Source organism: Camellia sinensis, chromosome 12 (assembly GCF_055761805.1).
Source record: "Camellia sinensis isolate YWXY chromosome 12, ASM5576180v1, whole genome shotgun sequence".
NCBI lineage: Eukaryota > Viridiplantae > Streptophyta > Magnoliopsida > Ericales > Theaceae > Camellia > Camellia sinensis.
This window is the reverse complement of record NC_138972.1, coordinates 29,000,377-29,020,074: the sequence shown is the minus strand read 5'-3', so window position 1 is coordinate 29,020,074 and position 19,698 is coordinate 29,000,377. Positions and strand designations below refer to the sequence as shown.

Genomic DNA, 19,698 nt, shown 5'->3' with positions numbered 1-19,698 from the left:
ATTCTCCTACCAAAAAAGATCAAAATGATATATATGTGTGTGTGTGTGTGAGAGAGATTGATTCATTTTGTGTCTATCTAGATTGATGGAATGGGAAAAAAAAATTCTTATTTTACTTCCAAGTTCCAATTGCAAAAAAAAACTTTTTTCCTTGCAGCATGATGAGTAAAATAACAAAAACAAATATCCGAGAATCAATGAATTATGAAAGCTTCTGCTCATGGGAGCCTTGAGTTTGCCATTCTGTTTATTTATGAAGCTATTATCTTGGAACATTAGGGGTTTGGGTAAATCTGAGAAGAAGGGAAGAATTAAAAGACTGCTAAAGGACAAGCATGTTGATATTGTTTTTTTCCAAGAAACCAAGCAAGCTGTGGACTCTAAAAATGTTGCTAGAAAGCTTTGGGGGTGCAGAAATATGGAATTCATGTCTGTGGATCCTGTAGGCTCTGCTGGTGGACTTTTATGCATATGGGACCCTTCAGTGTTCCAATTATCTGGCTGCTGCTGCAATAGGAGGTATATATTACTTTCTGGCTCTTTGTATAATTCCTTTGATTGTGTTTTGATAAACATATATGCACCAAATAACCCCTCTGCTAGATCATCTTTTTGGGCGGGTATAGTCAAGCTTAAGGATCACTTTCCTGCTCCTTGGTGCATGGGTGGAGACTTCAATGAAATTAGACATATAGGTGAGAGGGTTGGCTGCTCCAGGAGAGACATGGGGATGAAACATTTTAATGAGTTTATTGAGAAATGTGAGCTCCATGACTTACCTCTTCATGGTAGGAAATACACTTGGTGCAATACCCAGGAAGCTGAGAAATGGAGCCGCATAGACAGAGTACTCCTCAGCCCAGAATGGTTGATTAGCTTCAGAATGAAGTTATGGGGCCTGCCTCGACTAGTTTCTGATCACTGTCCTCTGCTGTTGATGGAAGATGAAAGAGACTGGGGCCCCAAGCCTTTCAAGTTTCTCAATGCCTGGACTCTCCATCCAAGTTTCTCTAAGCTCTTTGTTAACATCTGGAGCAGCACTACTGTTACAGGGTGGGCCGGATTCAGAATTGTTCAAAAATTAAAGCAGCTAAAGACAGAGTTAAAAAAATGAAATGTTGAAGTGTTTGGTCATGTCACATCCAAACTCAAGGCTTTAGAGGCGGAATTGCATACATTAGACATCTTAGCAGAGGATGGACTCTTGGATGATTCTGGGAGGTCAAGAAGAAGAGTGGTCAGAGGTGAAATGTGGCATTTGCTCAGAATGGTGGAGTGGATTTGGCACCAAAAATCCCGATTGAACTGGACTCTAAATGGGGATAGGAATACTAGATTCTTCCATGTTTTTGCTAATACCAGACAGAGTAGAAACATGATCAGCTCTATAGTAGTTAACGACGTGTCTTATGAGGATCCTAGCAGGGTTCAATTAGAGGTCTACCAACACTTCAAGAAGTTGTTTGCTGAGGATTGGGTCAAAAGACCCGTCTTGGGAGGGCCATTCAACACCATTGAGGCAGACTATGTTTCTCATCATCTGGTTGCAGAATTCAGTGAAGCTGAGGTGTTGGCTGCAATTAAGGATTGTAATAACAACAAAGCCCCAGGCCCCGATGGTTTCAATCTGTTGTGTTATCAGAAATTTTGGAAGACTATGAAGCCTGAGATCATGCAATTCTTTGCAGACTTCCACACAAATAGCAAACTGACTTATGGGATTAATAGTACTTTCATTAGTTTAATTCCTAAGTTGGAAAATCCCTCCGGCCTATCTGATTACAGACCCATTAGTCTTGTAAGCTCCATGTACAAAATTTTGGCAAAAGTGTTAACACATAGACTGAAGCCAGCTCTGTCCTCAATTATTGGTGAATCTCAAACTGCCTTCATAGGTGGAAGAAACATCCTTGATGGGGTGTTCATTGCCAATGAAGTGGTAGATGGTTGGAAGAAGCCCAACAAGAATGGCTTGATCTTAAAGCTAGATTTTGAAAAAGCTTTTGATTCGGTTAACTAGGAATTCTTGTTCTCTCTGCTATCTAGTTTTGGGTTTGGTAACAAGTGGATCTCTTGGATGAAAACTTGTGTGTCTACAGTAAGGATTTCCATTCTTGTGAATGGTGCTCCAACTAAGGAATTCTCACCACAAAGAGGGCTAAGGCAGGGCGATCCGTTATCACCTTTCTTATTCAATATTGTGGCTGAGGGGTTAAACATTCTTTTGGTCAGAGCAATTAATCTTGGCATTCTTAGAGGTGTTCATGTTGGATCCAAAGATGTCCTCTTGTCTCACCTACAATTTGCTGATGACTCAATTCTTTTTTCTGAGGCAGATTGGGATCAAATGGTACTTATCAAAAGAATCCTTAGGTGCTTCGAAATTCTATCTGGGCTTAGAATTAATTATCACAAAAGCGTGGTGTGTGGTGTCGGTGTGTCTGATACTTTATTGCTCTCCTTTGCACATCTTCTTAACTGTAAAGTCCATAGCCTTCCTTTGAAATTTCTGGGTCTGCCTCTAGGTGCCAATCCTGGTAAAAAATCTACCTGGAAGCCCGTGATTGACAAGATCAGATCTAAACTCTCAGGGTGGAAGAGGAAACTGCTATCTTTTGCAGGTAGATTAACCCTAATCAAGTCTACTCTATCCAGTCTACCAGTTTACTTTCTTTCTTTGTTTAAGATGCCAGAAGGTGTGGCAAGAGAATTCGAAAAGATTGAGGCAGCTTTTTTATGGGGCAGTAATGATCTTAAAAGGAAAGTGCATTTAGTGAAATGGGGGGAGGTAACCAAAAGCTTGGATCAAGGGGGCCTGGGTATCAGAAGAATAAGAGATATGAATGATTGTCTATTGCTCAAATGGTGGTGGAAATTTGGAACTCAAGTAAACTTTCTTTGGAGGAGAGCTATATGTAGCAAATACAATATTGATGAGGCTAGTTGGCATCCACCTTTAAAGTCCTCTTACAAACATTCTAGAGTTTGGAAGGACATATTATCTATTGGGATTCATAGCACAAATATTTACAATCTCTATATAGTTAACTGCCAAATCCAAGTGGGGGATGGGAGTAGGATTAAATTTTGGCACGACAGATGGTGTGGCAGCTCTAGTCTCAAGTCTACTTTTCCCCTTCTCTTTAATCTTTCAACAGATAAAGAAGGTTCTCTACAACAATTCATGGCAAGAAAATCTAGCCCAAACAATTGGAATTTTCCTATTAGGAGAGTGCTCTTCAGTTGGGAATTGGAAGAAGAAGCTAACTTACTTGGTCTACTATCTTCAGCTTCATCTTTGTCAATTGGCAGGGCTGATCATCTTATTTGGGCTTCTGCATCTGCAAGTCCTGGTGTATTTTCCGTGTCCTTTCTCTACTCTGCCTCTAACTCTATCCTAGGGCCTCATTTTAACATTTGCAAGCATATTTGGAATGGGGCTGTCCCCCCTAAGGTTTCATTCTTTACTTGGCTGGCCTGGAAAAACAAAATCAAGACAGCAGTGTTTATGCACAGAATTGGCATCTTAGATGCTTCTGCCTCTCTCATCTGCCCATTTTGTCGTTCTGAACCTGAATCTGCTGTCCACATCTTGCTTCATTGCCCATTTTCTTGGTTGATTTGGTCATCTATAATTAATGAGTGGGGGTTCTCTTGGTGCATTCAAGGATCAGTGGATGATCTCCTCCAATGGTGGATGACTGTCAAGCTCAAAAATTTTGATAGGTTAATTTGGAGAGCCATCCCCCTTATTGTTCTTTGGTCGCTTTGGAAACTTAGGAATGAATGTGTCTTTGCAGAGGCTCAACCTAGTCTCTCTGGCTTGAGTGAAAATATCAAAATTAGAGCAGTTCTTTGGCTGAAAGCATCTACTAAAGATCTTCCTTATTCCGTTGATGATTTAATTTTCAATTGGCGTCAAATCAGAGGATATTCTTAACTGTTCTGAGCTGCTTTGTGTTGATGGTTTCTGATTTGTTAAGGTGAGCAGGGTTAGCTGAGATGATAGTGGCTGGGGATGGACTGCTAGTGTATGGTTGTTGTCTTTTTGTTTTTGTCTTGTTTTGTTCTGCTCTGTTTGTTGGTTTCTCACCATCTTGGAGCCTCAAGTGTGTGCTAGCAGATGATTGGGTGTGCGTTTAGGTGCCAACCTAGTTGGGATCCAAATGTTTCACTGTGATGCTTTTTGCACCCTCTTCTTTATTGATGTATCTTATCATTCTTGTTATGTTTTTCATCAATAAAGCTTTTATTTTGCCGATCAAAAAAAAAATTCACTTATTTTTCTTAGCATCTCATAAAGGAAAACAGGTTGGTAGCACGAATATCATCCCTGATTTTGAAAAAAATGAAACAAAAATAATCCTCATTATGTGATGATATAAACAATTGGTTGTAGTAAACTTTTTCCCCCTGCCTAATACTAGAATAGAATATGTATTTGGCTTTGGCCTTTTCCCATCCAAAAATAAATAAATAAAAATAAAAATAAACACATAATTTTTCTTTATAATACCAAAGCACATCAATAGCATATCCGATTTTGTAGTGATTGCCTTTACAATTACAAATTATCTAGGGTGATTAATGATAATATGATCAAAGTGATGCATTGAGAATTTTCAAAAATGTGTATTAAATTAATTTTGTCATATTCGTAGTCAAGATTGTTTAATTACTATTATGAGGTCAACAAAATTCAAAATGACATGTCTTTTCCAGAAACCAACCTTAGAAAGGAAAAATAGAACCATTTTCATAAATTTCATAAATATAAGATCCTTATGCATTGAATGCACTACTACAAAAATAGATAAAGATCACATTTTTTTTGTATGATGTATGTTATTTAATCACACCTTTTAAATTTTATTAATGTGTGATCTTTGAGAGTGTGATTGAAAGATGTCATTTTTAATCACACCTTTTAAGTGTGATTAATAACATTTAGATCACACATTTTAAGTGTAATTAAAAATATTTAGATCACACATTTTAGTCGCCAAAAGCTTATTCATGAAAAAAAAAATAACATTTAGATCACACATTTTAAGTGTAATTAAAAATATTTAGATCACACATTTTAGTCACCAAAAGCTTATTCATGAAAAAAAAAAAAATTACACGCACTAGCTTCTCATCTGCTTATTCATGAAAAAAAAAATTACACGCACTAACTTCTCATCTGCTCTTGTAGAAATTCGAACCATCAACCCGTCTCACACCATAAACCTTATACAACACACTCTTTCCACTACACCTCTATAATACCATATAATTATATATGCAACATAGATTATTTATATAGTACATAGACCCATATTAATATAAAAGTATATACAAAGATAATTATTTTTTATTGAACATAATTTATTTAAAAATAAATTATTTACTAAAAAAAAAGAGACCACTTTTGGCGACTAAACATAATTTTAGTTGCCAATTCTATACTTTTGGCTACTAATTATTTTTTAGTCGTTAAAAAATTTAATTGCCGAGCTAAAATTACCACTTTTGGTGACTAAACTTCTTTTTAATCGCCAAAAAGCCTCACTTTTGGCTACTAAATATCTTTTTAGTCGCCCAATGCCTCAGTTTTGGCTACTAAATTTTTTTTAGTCGCCAAAAAGCCTCACTTTTGGCTACTAAAATTGTTTTAGTCGGTAAAAGTCTCACTTTTGGCGACCAAACATCTTTTTAGTCGGCTAGTGTCTCACTTTTGGCTACTAAATGTTTTTTAGTCGCCAAAAAGCCTTACTTTTGGCTACTAAAATTTTTTTAGTTGGTAAAAGCTATACTTTCAGCGACCAAATGTGCTTTTTTAATCGCCAAATATTTTTTTTATTGTAGTGGAGTGTGATTATATATATATATATATATAATTACACTTATTTAAAAAGTATGATTAAAAAGTAGTAATGTATATATAATCACACTTTAATTAGAAGGTGTGATTAAAAAATATATAACTAATCACACTTTAATTAGAATGCGTGATTAAAAAATATATATATAATCACACTTATTTAAAAAGTGTGATTAAAAAGTAGTAGTATATATATAATCACATTTTAATTAAAAGGTGTGATTAAAAAATATATAAATAATCACACTTTAATTAGAATGTGTGATTAAAAAATATATATATAATCACACTTATTTAAAAAGTGTGATTAAAAAGTAGTAGTGTATATATAATCACACTTTAATTAGAATGCATGATTAAAAAATATATATATATAATCACACGTAATTGAAAAGTGACATAAAAAATGAATATTATCACACTCAATCAAATTAAGTGTGATTAAAATATCAATTTAATTTTTTTTATCACACTTTTAATAAAAGTGAGATATTTTTTTTTGTCAAAGTGTGATCTTTAACTATTTTTGTAGTAGTGGTACATAAGATTAAGAGGATTTTGCTCATTTAATTTCCATAAGGCAAAATGATTATTCCATTCAGTTAAGTTTTGTAACAAATGTAGCTTCATGTTTTAAAGAGTATCAAAATTATTCATCCATCTAGTGGAGTGGAGTGCAATATAGACATATTTATTGGTTCATATAAGCGTTATGATGTGCAAAGCAAGCCAATGTTTGGATGTAAAAGTCATTATAATTAAGGGCAAATTATGCTAACAGTCCTTATAATTTGGGACTTGTATCATTTTAATTCGTGACTTTTTAATTGTAACACATTGGATTCTGAATTTTGAATCTTGTTCCAAATAAAGATAATTCAAAATATCATTGTTTAATTTCAAAGGGCAAAATCATCAAATTAATAAAATATAAATTAATTTGACAAAAATAAATGTGAAAAAAAATATTTTTAATTTTAAAAAAATTATTTTTATCTACCAATGATAAAATTATGTAAAATTGATAAAAATTAATAAAAATTACGTGATTAGTTTTTAAAAATTAATTTTATACGATCATTATCCAAACACATAATAAAAATTAAATTGGTAAAAATAAATAAATAAATGTTTAAAAGATTTATCAATTTTACATGATTTTATTTTTAGTGAGTAAAAATAATTTTTAAAAATTCAAAAATATTTGTTTGATATTTATTTTTGTCAAATTAGTTTATATTTTATCAAATTGACGATTTTACCCTTGAGAATCTAATAATATCTTCAGTTGTCCTTATTTGGAACAAGATTCAAAATTCAAAGTCAAATGTGTCACAATTGAAAAGTCAAGGACCAAAATAAAACAAATCATAAATTATAGGGACTATTAGTGTAATTCACCCTATAATTAAATCAACAAATTTGGAGGTACTAGCATTGTAGTGGCCTGGGTCAAAACCCGACCCATTTTGACTTTTAGAGCAAGTATTTGTTTCGGTTGACCTTTAACAATACGTTGGAAAGATTGGAACTTGGAAACCTTAGAGTGGCTTCAGAATTGTGAGAACCCGAAATACAAACAAAATAAATAATTAAATAATAATTATTTTACTTTCTCAAACATTTTATTTGTGAATCTTTAAGTGTAAATTAAATATTTGAAGGGTTTTTTAATGAATTTTAAATTTAAAATAAATTTATGGTGAAAGCTTTTAATTTAGAGGCAAGACTTACTAAAAAAAAAAAAAACGAGAAGAGGGTGTGACTGAACTCTAGATCACAAAATTATTAAATAAGACCCTTACCATTTAAGTTGCATATAATTTATATATGTATATATATATTGTATAATTATCTATTTATTTGACATGCACACGCATTATGCGTGCCCACCACTAATATAAAATAAAATAAACACAAACTCTACTCTTTTTTTAGTTTAAAACAATAGTAGCTATCTTGAGTTCCTATTCATAGCAATCATGGCCCTTAAGAGTGTGGCAAGAAGAGAGACAAAGAGAGAGAGGGAGCAGCCGCTTAACTTAGTCTAAGTGGACTAGCAGGTACTCCATCTTTGTTCATCTTACTTCCTGTATCACGCTGAAATTTATCTGTGTGTTTTAATTTGGAGATTTCATGGTTAGTGTGGTGGGTTTTTGGGTTTGGCTTTGAAGTATTGTGACAATGAATACGTGGGTTTGGTTTTGATTAAGGATTTGTTTATATATTATAAGAGCAGATTTACATTTTTTTTTTTATCAGCAAAGAAAAATTTCATTAACAGCATGAAATTAAAGGTACATAAAGATGACATGCATCGAGAGAGATTCGGAAAGTACAAAATACCCCTACTACTGCTACTTGCATCCATACAACCAATCCCTTGGCCTCACGATTTTTTTTTAAACAAAAAAGTTAAGAAAAACTTAACTAGAAAATAAATTACAAGACTCCCCACAAAATCAACCCACACAACCCAACTCCCAAGCTGCTGCACTCCAAGTCACCCGTGCTGCCAAGACCCACGCACGCCACCAAAGCCAAGACCCACGCCTGCTGACTCACCATCACCCAACCAAGACCCAATTCACATGTGCTGCACTCCCAAAGCCCACACCACCCAACCTAAAAACCATTCAGCAGCCCACCCAAACCAAGACCCACGCCACCAATACCAAGACCCATGCCTTCCAAGGCCTAAGCCTGGTAACACTTGCCAAATGAGTATTAGACACCTCCTCTACCTCTGCTGCTGACTCACCATCAGCCTCTTCTTCCACTCTTCTTTCACTCTGCTGTTGCCCCTCTACCTCTACTCCGAACCTACCCTGGTACACCATCCTCCTTGCCTATGTAACCATCTTTTAACTCCATGCTAGCAACCTCTTTGAAGGCCAACTCCTATGCAAGCCCCTGAACAATAAACTCACACTACCAGCCGAGCCTACCAAGACCCCCGTTAGAACAGCCATCTCCACTTCCATGATCAGAACACTGCTTTTCCGATTCAAAACTCACAGCAACCGAGCACTGCTTTTCTGATTCAAAACTCACAGCAACCGAGCACTGCTATTCCGATTCAAAACCCACTGCCATCACCAGTTCCATGGTCGGACACCTCTGTTCTGATCCAAACTCCGAACACACCCACTACAGAAGCTCCAAAGTTAACAACCCAAAACAACGAACAACCTCCGAGGCACCTCCATACATCTGGATGAAGTTCACCCCTCAAACACCCACCCGAAAATGAGTGTTCGAATGAAATCTTAGATCTGGATCGAAGATCTGGATCTAGATCTGAACTCTTAGATCTTAGATCTGGACCGAAGCATCACCATAGATCCGAACCAGAGTTCATCCCTCAAACTTCCATTCGCACAGGAGCGCCCGAATGAAACTCCTAACCAGATTAGAACAACCTATATTCCGGTTTCAAAATCGACCACCTTTTACTCTGTTTTGACCCTCATTCCAAGCACCCCCTGGTGAAACAAAAACATACAACCCCAATGGGAGTTGGACCAGCAACACCGAAACACACCTAAGTGGGAAAACATTGTGGGAATCAAGTTATTATAAGGAAAAACCAACACACAAACACAAGAGGGAGCTGGACCAGCCGACCGCCATAGCCAAAGGTGACGGCCGGCCAGCCAAAAGTGAGGCCCGGGGGTGGAGGTTTTTACAGAGAGCGAGAGAGAGGTTTTTCAAAATCAATGGAAGTTATCTATTTTAAGGCTAATACAACAAAACCAAACAACTCTAAGCACATTTTAGATTAAGAGCAGATTTACATAAGTCTATAATATTAAGTTAGCATTGTTTCAATCATTGATATTTTAAAATTATGATTAATATTTTATCTGAAGTTGATGAGGAATTAAATAGGTACATAAAGTTGAGGGTGCAATTTCTGAGTTTGAAATTTTGCACGTAGCTATAAACTTTAAAAATCAAAAAATCATATCAAACGAATGAATTTTGAACTGAAATTTTAACAAAATATTAATTACATATTGAATTGCATGCCAGAATTTTCTTATAATTTTTGGGAGTCAAAATCCACATTAACTGGTGCGTTTAAATCTGTCCAGAAAACTGGTGTAAAATAGTAACTTCGAAAGTGTTGTTCTCTTTGGGTATAAATCCAAAAATTATCAAATCGATATCATTAGAATTGGTTAAGAGTCTAGTTTCTTACAATTTTGGCCTTGCGTTGATTTCTTGTGTATACTAAGAGAACCATTAATTTGAAGTGCCGCAGAAAATAACCTGTTTGGATATAATTAATTGTAAATAATTATTTTGATAAGCAAATCAAGTGAAACCAATTGGGTTTGAAACTTAGGATATATTAGTTGATATCTGGAGGGTTTTGAAATTTTTCGAACAGCGTGGAGTGGGTTTTGTAATTTTTAAAGTTAGCGAATAGATTGAAAAAGTTTATTTAAAATTTTGTTTTATCTTAAAGTTACTTTTAATAAAGCTTCAATTTGAACACATGTCTTGAGTGATTTTAGACCTTGAAGAACATGAGCTTAGGGAATATTTAAGAGTAACGGTGAGTTGGGTTGAGCCATGTTAGTTTGCTTTAGTTTTGGGTTACTTAGTTTCTTATTCTTTAGTATTTTTGAATTAGTAGTGACGTGTAATTTTCATACTTGGTTCAGGGTACTAGTTGGACTTTATACTCAATTTGAGGATAACATTATTCCGTTTTCAGGTGAGTAGTTTCATGCTACATACTTTTATAAATGTTCATCTACCCTGAACTGTTGGAAAATTAAATTTTTGTTTAAGGACTAAACTGTTTGATAAATTATTATATTATCAATGGAATTAAATTATTTTTGAAACATGTATAAACTTGGCATACTGTAAACTATTTGTTACGGTCTCATGTTTATAATGGTGAACTACCATATTTTGCGAAAACTGAATTGTATGATTATCAAGATCATCTATATATTTTATGTGGTGACTCTGGCCACTAGGGAGCAGATCCAGGTTGGGTCGTGATGACTCTAGTGTTCAACGATTGTAAGGAAAAGACCTAGGCTAGGCTAGGTGACCTTCAATCAGATTGTCTTAGAGAAAAGGCCTGGGTTACCACCCCAAGGATGACTCCCGTTTCGATATTGGATCCAACGGGCTTATTGCCTTGAGAACTGTGTGGCATGTTACTTGTTATTCTTGGTACCCAGAAAATTATTGGTGTTCATGTTGTAATCTGTTTATGTCAATCTAGTTTCTGTGATATATATCTTATTTTGGAATTGAACCTTGTTTTCAAAACTGTATTTACTATCCATGTTACTACTCACTGAGCTATCAACTAACTTAGTTGTTATCATTTCCAAGTGATAGAAGGACTTTGCGGGGACTCAATTGTATGAACCTCTAGGACATTCATTTATTTTATTTCAAGTTTGTGCATATTTCTTTTTATTTTTATTGAGGTTTATTTAGGATTATTTTGATATGTGAGCAGTTTATATCCCAGAAGTTGGATGGTATTGATTACGGTTGGTTTTGTTGTTTATACTTGTGGCATATCACTGGATTGAGTTTGGTTATTTATTATTGGACTATTGTATAGTTGTTCAATGTGATTATGGATTCGTGTTTAAGCTTACGTGTGCCTTGGGCTAAGGCCCTGTGGGCCACGGCCGGTTATATCTGAGTTTGGGGTGTGATAAGAACAGCCAAATTGAATTTTTACCTAAGCTTGATAGCACTCGAGGTCTAGAGGTCGCGCCTATGACTATATGCATACCCTAGTAGTTTGGTTTGTGGAAGCGGTCGCGCCCGCTATGACGTCTATGACCAAAACCCCTATCTCATACTTTTGTTTGTGGAAAACCTTGGCACGCAAACACTGTCATCATAGTTATATATACCTATGGCACAGATGAGTAGATACAAATCAAGTACGAAGTACCACTTTTGTCACAACTCCAACCCACCCCAGACAGGATGCTGCAGTGATTGGCCAGTAGTCTTTGAGTAGCAATGGCCTAACTAAACAAAATCAAGTTGTACTTATATGATAATTGGGTTAAATCTCATATTAAGTTCTTAAAGCCATTAGTTACTTTAGTTGAGTCCATTAAGTTTATTAAAACATCCATTTAAAGCAGTGCTTAGCTATATGAAATGAAACATACATCATTTTTTATTACATACACAATTACAAAGGATACCACATATATAAGACTAATTACAATCCTATTGTCTCTAGCATATATGCATAAATTTCAAAGAACTAACTTCTTCAAGATGAATATAGGGGAGAGGGGTGAGCCTGTGGTAACCCCACCATGTAATATAGTAATATCTATTTAATTTTAAATGCTAATTATGTGTTGATGTATAATTTGTGAATATCTGTTCATTAGGTGGATTATCTATAATGATTTTTGTTCCAAATTCAAAATTGAAAGCTTAAATGATTTCAGAAACCAAAATTGATAAGTTGAATAGACTAATTGGAATATTTAGAACCCTTCGAGAATTTTAATGGAAAATTGATTTGGTTTAGTAAAATTAAGCTTTGTTTAATTAGTCTTGAACCATGATTAATTAGCCTAATGCTTAATCAATGAATTAAGCTAATCTCATGTACACACACACACACGCACACACACACACACACACATATATATATATATATATATATGTATGAGTCTTAAGAAGAGAATTAGTTCATTTGAGTTCATAAAATCTGCTGGAGAGTTTTAGAGAGACAGGAGCTCTTATCTAGAGAAAGAAAGCTATGTTTATGTTGAATTGATGAAGAATTGAAGTAGCTAAGGGGAAATCAACAATAAATCTTGAAGATTGAAGCCCTTGGTGAGGATTCTAAGCCTTAATTTTGTAGAAAATCCCCCATGCATCATGAATTAAAAGAATTATAAAATCAATCTTATCGAATTTGAAAAGAAGTTGGGTTTTGAGTAAGAAATTGGGTTGAATGCATGTTCATGGAAGTCAATCTATGATTTCATCATTTTACGTTTAAGTTTTGAAGTTATTACATACATGTAAGTTTATATCATGTTTATTGCTTCAGAAATTCATGAGCTTGTGGTCACCATTGCATATTTTTGAAGAGTAAAAAAAAGAGTTTGAAAATCTTGTATGCATGAAGCTTTTGAGCTCAATTTTGTTGAAATAAAGAGATTTTGAGTAAATCGTTTTTATGGGATCATGTATATTTGTTTTCTAAAGTATTTCCATGTTTTTGAGCAAGCCATACGTGACCCTAAGTTTTGAAATGGTGTTTGAAAACTCAAACTTTCAGTTTTGAAATCCAAAAATTTTCTAGACTGCTCGAGCGGTGGAGTTACCACTCGAGCGCACATTGTGAGCTTCTAGCATTTTCGCAGAACATTGCAGATCGCTCGAGCGATCAATAATCCACTCGAGCAAACTCAGTATTCTTCACGAATAACTTCAGCAATCAAGGGATGGCTCGAGTGCACATTTTGAGCATCTAGTGCTTTTGCAGTCTTTGTAGACCGCTCAAGTGACTAGCTTTGTTTTAGCACATTTTTGAAAATTCTTCTGTGATCATATCTTTGTTCCCATCTTCTTCTAAGCATATCTAACTATGAATTATGATTCAGTGGGAACTAATAAGCAAGAAATCAGCATGTGTAATTGAATTGGAAAGAGTTATTTGATTCAAATAATGTGTTTCAATATGTATGGTTATGTGAATGTATAGGTTGGAACGTTAAGGTGGCCTGTCGAACTAGTCAAGGTGATTAATGTCTTTTTAAAGATATTTTTCTATAAATGACTTTGAACAAGGCTATGTTGTATGACGTTTATGAAATCTATGTGTTTCTTACGAAATATTCGATAAGACAAGTATTTTCTGAAATGACAAGATATGCTATGAAATTTTGGTTGTTTATGAAATGATAAGTCTTCCGAATAAGTACTTTTGAGATGCTAAGTTATGCGATGAAATTCAAAAATGAGTATGATATGATAAGCTTTCTGAAAACAAGATTTTGCTAAGAATCAATGAGTTTCCTTTTGATCAACTATTGTACTATTTGGAAAATGTACTTTGATCTCTATAACTTTTGTTTCGTCTTCAACTCGCCATGGTCATTCTATATAAGGTATTGATTCGTTGTAAATGTTCCCTATGATGTCAATCTTGATGGTCATTTTGCATGGCTCTGATTGTTTTTAATCGTTATGTATGGTTCCCTACTTTTATGGGCGTTCTATATGTTATTCGCCCTTTATAGATGTCCTGTATGGTATCTACATGTGTTAGACATTTTGTATGAGTTGTTCTAATGTGGACGTTCAGTATGAGCCGTTCTATTATGGATGTTTTGTATAAGCTCGGCTAATGTGGACGTTCTGCAGCTCTCATTTTGTTGTGAATGTTCTGTATGGGTTCGATTCAATAAGTTCGTTTTGCCAAAGGTTCAATAATGTTTTTGGTAAGTACCTCGTCATGAGGTTAACTATGAAAGGTTTTATAATCCTTATGTAATCTCTATATATCTGAAAAATGTTTTGATACTGGTTTGATTTTGTCAAGAACTTTATATTGTGTTTATAAGTTGCGCAACTCATTCATTTAACCTATTTGCATTGAGATTACTCATTGGGCTTCCAACTCACTCTTGCATATATATAAATATGTAGGTGAGCATCAGGAGGACCTGCATTAAAGATTGCTTAAAGTCAACCCTTTTTGTAAAGTCGTTCAAGATGTGCCTCTGTGTTGAGGCTTTTGTTGTTGCTTTTGGTCAAGCTTGGTTAAGCTTTATTTCGTTAAGTTTGTGTAAGTCACATTTATGATCTTAAGTTATGTATATGAGATAAATGTTTGTAATTGTTATATGTATATTATGAAATGTGATTTATATTTTTGTTTATGTCATTTATGGACAGCTCAATGGACAAATTTTATATTCTACTTTCGCTTCAGGCCCCGTATATTTATTTATATTTTGAAATTATGTTTGAGGCCGTAAGTAATCTCATGATTACTGGCTGGTCATGATCTAAACCTCTAAGGGTGGGTTCAGGTCGTGATAGAGCCATTGCCCAGTGCATAATATCAAGTTAAAGTGGTAAATGAATGAATTCTAAGCATTTGCAAAATATAACATCATTTCGCATTTAAAATCATTCGAGCATTTCATAAGAACAACTCATAATCAAAACATGATATGTGACAACCCCGTCACATATTATGATCTTAATCGTTAATATTGAATGTTACTTATGTGCTTAGTGTGAATTTGATTGCTAATTATGTGTTCTATATATTTTTTGATTTATATCTGTTAGCTGTAGGAATATCTATTGTGATTTCTGTTATAATCTGAAATTGTAGGCCTTAATAGCGTCAGAAACTGAAATTTGTTAGTTTATTATGAATGGCATAATTTTTAGAGCCTATTGGCAAGTTTGATAGAGCCTATTGGCAAGTTTGATTAAGCTTCAATTACTTAGCTTAAACCTTGATTAGTTAGCCAAGCTAATATAGCCTATATATATATATATATATATGTATGTATCAAGTTAGAGACTTAATCATAATTTTGAGCTCAGAATTCCGAGGAGAAGGATTCTAGAGATAGAGAGGGACCATTGTAGAGAAAGAAGAGCTTGAAGGCTTGGATTTTGGCTTGAAGATTAAAGGATTATGTAGTAGAGCTCAAGTTTTTGCTATAATTTGTGTTGTAGAAGATTCTAGGTATGTGATTACACCTTAACTTATGAATTAGACTCATCAAATATGTGAATTCAAGAAGATTATAAGTTTAGACACAATAAATGATCTTTAAATGAGGAAATTGGTGTTAAATCACACATGCAAGCATAAGTTTGTTGAATTTCATCCCTTTGAGCATAATATTGCTATCCATGTTTGAATTGAGTATCATATCATACATGCATTAGAGAATTAAGTTGTTTTGAAGCTAACTTCCATGTTGTAACCTTTGGAAAAGAATTTGAAGTTAAATGTCACATGCATGAGAATTTGAGTTCAATTTTGAAGTTTTAAAATTGGGGTTTGAAAATTGGTTATGTATCCACGCTTACAGTAGTGTATTTGAAGTTAAGAGCATGTCATGCAAGCTTATACACTTTGGAAATGAGTTTTAAAGTTCAAACAGTATTATGGAAATTCTAGAATTCGACTGCATCACTCGAGCAAACAAGTCATCGCTCCATCGCACATCTCATGCATCTAACATTTTTGCAAACAGTTGCAATTGGCTCGAGCGACCAAGTTACCTCTCTAGCGACTGCCTTTTATTTTGTACACTAGCTTAACCGACCATCAAGCCTAGATTTGGGCCATCCAATACTTTTGTTGTGATATCCCTGTTCCGTAGTATGCTAATTGGTCCTTAATATGAATATGATTATGCATTTGATATGATTTTGTGTGCCATTCATGTGAAAATATGTGGTTTTGAATTTCTATCTGTTCACCGTAGGAATATATGTTTGATTATCTGCTTCAGAATTTAAATTGAAGGCCCTATCGGCCACAGAAACCGAAATTGACTATGCCATGGTGATTAGCATAATTTTTAGAACCTACGGTGAAATTTAATTGAAAATTGATTCGGATCAGATTAATTTGATTAAATTAATGATATAGTGCCCAATTATTTAATATTGATTATTGTGATTAATGGGGCTTATATAAAAAAGAGCCACTTGCACTCAACTTCTCTCTTTATTTCATTTTGGCTGAAATCATCCTAAGGAGAGAGGGAGAGGCCGAATTTGAGAGAGGGAGTGTGGGAAATTGAGGTTTTGATCTTGAAGCTTGAGTAAATTGAAGACCAACTCAAGATTTGACCATAGTTTGAGAAGATTGAGCTTCTAGGTGAGTAATTGATTATGAATTCATGAGTTTAATATTGTAATTTTGTGAATTCAAAGTTGAATGGTGATCAAGAGCAAGAATTGTGTTGTATTTGATGAATTTGAAGTCAATAGATGCATGCATGTGAGAATTTGCTTTGAATTTGCATGTTTGAGCACAAAATGTATAATCCATCTAGGATTTTAATTAAAGCTCATATTTTTGACTATCTCTTCATCATCTAAGTTGAGAATGAGGGATATATATCACATGCATGTACAATTCATAAGAATATGAGTTTGAATGCATGAATTTGTTATGTTGGAAATGAGTTTGATGTAAATTGGGACATGCATGTGATTAATTTGTGAAATTGAGCATCATTGTGTTGTGATTTGGTGCTTGTACCATGTTAGTACATGTTTATGTAAAGTTTGAGCCATAATTTGCAAGAAATGTTGGTTTGAATGTTGAATTTGAGCTCAAGAACCATTCTGGAAAATCCAGAAATTTTGATGTCCGCTCGAGTGGGAGAACCGCCGCTCGAGCGTAAAATACGAGCTCCCAGTATTTTCCGCAAACATGATGTCCACTCGAGCGGGGAAGTTCACGCTCGAGCGGGGAGCCATGTAGTGAGGCCTTCAGCTCGAGCACCCGACTTCATGCTCGAGCGTAAATTTGACATAGCCAGTACTTTTGCAGGCCTCATGGGTTTGCTCGAGCGGGAAATTCCACGCTCGATCAGGGACCCCTATTTCTGAAATTTTGTAATGATGTTCTGTGTTTCCTTTTCCGTTCTCTTTCACTTCTAAATACTCGTAGGCATACATTGAGCATTGTAAATGAGTTGAAAGGATGAGAATGAAGCCTAAAGAGGAATTTGTGAATTAAGAATGGATTGAACTGTTTGTGACCCTTTGTGTTCGTGGAATGTGTAGGATCGAGCTCCAGGGCAAATCATCCAGCCGATCACTGTGAGTAATATCTGAACAAAGATATCTGAAATATGTTATTTGTCCAATTTCTTATTTCTATGTAAGTCTTATAAGTGCGATAATTTGAATAGTGGACAATGTTTGCTATGCCAAATGAATGGACCAGAGGCCAGTCTGACATGAATGAAAGTATGAATGGACCAGAGGGCAGTCTGACATGAATGAAAGTATGAATGGGCCATAGGCCAGTTTGACATGAAAGTATGAATGGGCCATAGGCCAGTTTGACATGAAAGTTTGAATGGGCCATAGGCCAGTTTGACATGAAAGTTTGAATAGGCCAAAGGCCAGTTTGACACGAAAGTATGAATGGGTCACAGGCCAGTTTGATATGAAAGTCTGAATGGGCCAAAGGCCAGTCCGACATGAATGATAGAATGAATGGGCCAAAGGCCAGTTTGATTTCAATAAAAGATAAATGGGCCAAAGGCCAGTATGACACGAACGAATTGGGCCCGAGGCCGTATGATGTGTCCAAAACCGCAGTCACTTGACCTAAATTTGTATTTATATATGCTAATAGAAATACGAATTGGGCCCAAGGTCGTTTAAAGCATGTTGTTCTACATACCGTCTGTGTAACTTCTTTATTTGATATTATTCACTGGGCTTTCACTCACGCTCATTCATGTGTTTGTAGGTGAGCCAAGAGAGGTCCAAACACAGCCTCAGTGAAGTTTGTGTGGAACAACCAAGGTTTTGAAGAGTCAGCCTTACGTCTCACGCACGAGACTCGTCTTCGCCCTTTTGCTATCTTTTTATTTTGTCATGTTGGTGAGGACTTTGGTTTATGTTGTATATAGTTTTGATTGGCTGACCTAGACTTGAATGATCCTATATGTACAGAGCTTTGTATTGTACATATTTTGATGTGAGTTATTAATACGTGTATGTATGGTTTGTTATGATGCGCCATGTAAGCACAGCTCTATGGATAAAGTTTTAAATTTCGCTTCCGTTTGGCCCCTTTACTCTGATGAGTTATGTCTGGTTTGATTTGAGGCCGTAGGTAATTTCAAAATTACTGGTCGGTTATGTCCTTAACCCATGGGGGCGGGTTCGGGTCATGACAGAGTGGTATCAGAGTACGAGTTAATAACTCACACACCTGTCCAAATGAGCAATAAGCGTCTAGAAAAGATCTATGATGCATTCATGTGATAAGTATGAATTTGATAGCATCGAGAATGCACTTAAATGTTTTAATGCAAACGATTATGTGTTATAAGTTGTGATTTGCTTGCATTGCAAATTATTTGACTACATATGCTTTTTAATATATGCATACCTGTGAATTTTTTTTTGTACAAAGAATAATGTAAGTCTAATCAGATGGTGAGAACAAGAGATAATGAGATAGAGGAGTCCTCTACTGCCAGAATAGATAGAATGGAGAGATTGATTCAGGAAATGGCAGAAACATTGAGGCAACAACAACAGTGGCAACAACAGTGGCAGCAACCACATCCTCTACCTCCACCTCCGGCACCTCCTATGCCAGATAATCAGAATGATGATCGGATAATAGCTCTCACCAAAGAATTTAAGAAAATGAAACCACCACAGTTCCATGGGGGATTAGATCTGTTGAAAGCCGAAGCACTGGTTCTCGGCATCGAAAAGCTGTTTGAAGCGTTCCCGTGTTCGGAGACACAAAAAGTACTTCTAGCCACCTTTATGCTAGAAGACGAAGCAACAAGATGGTGGATGTTGATGCGTGAGAATCACAAAGGTGTTGACTGGACCAAATTTCTAGAAGTTTTCTATGATAAGTACTTCCCGCATTGTGTTCGGGACAGGAAGGTGTCAGAATTCATGGAACTTAGGCAAGACAGTATGACTGTAGCCGAGTATAAGGCCAAATTCACTGAATTGGCTAGGTTTGCACCACATGTGATTGATACTGATTATAAGAAGGCAAGCCATTTTGAAGGTGGGCTTTGAAGCGACATTTTAGAAAGGGTGAATGT

The 19,698-nt window shown here is 35.2% G+C and overlaps 1 protein-coding gene across 1 annotated transcript; it reads left to right on the top strand.

The window, feature by feature from the left end:
* The first annotated feature begins 220 nt into the window (after nucleotides 1-220).
* On the top strand, nucleotides 221-2,020 carry LOC145803462 (uncharacterized). Its single transcript, XM_082896737.1, has 2 exons — nucleotides 221-1,053; nucleotides 1,363-2,020. Exons 1-2 carry the CDS (start codon nucleotides 221-223, stop codon nucleotides 2,018-2,020), a joined length of 1,491 nt encoding a protein of 496 aa, XP_082752863.1.
* Nucleotides 2,021-19,698: the final 17,678 nt, after the last annotated feature.

What these genes read in the sequence shown, in the direction of transcription:
- LOC145803462 (XM_082896737.1), top strand. Translation starts at nt 221, where the DNA reads ATGGGAGCCTTGAGTTTGCCATTCTGTTTATTTATGAAGCTATTATCT. An exon ending in AGCAGCACTACTGTTACAGG is followed by an intron (nt 1,054 to 1,362) that starts GTGGGCCGGATT and finishes TGCTAATACCAG; the next exon opens with ACAGAGTAGAAACATGATCA.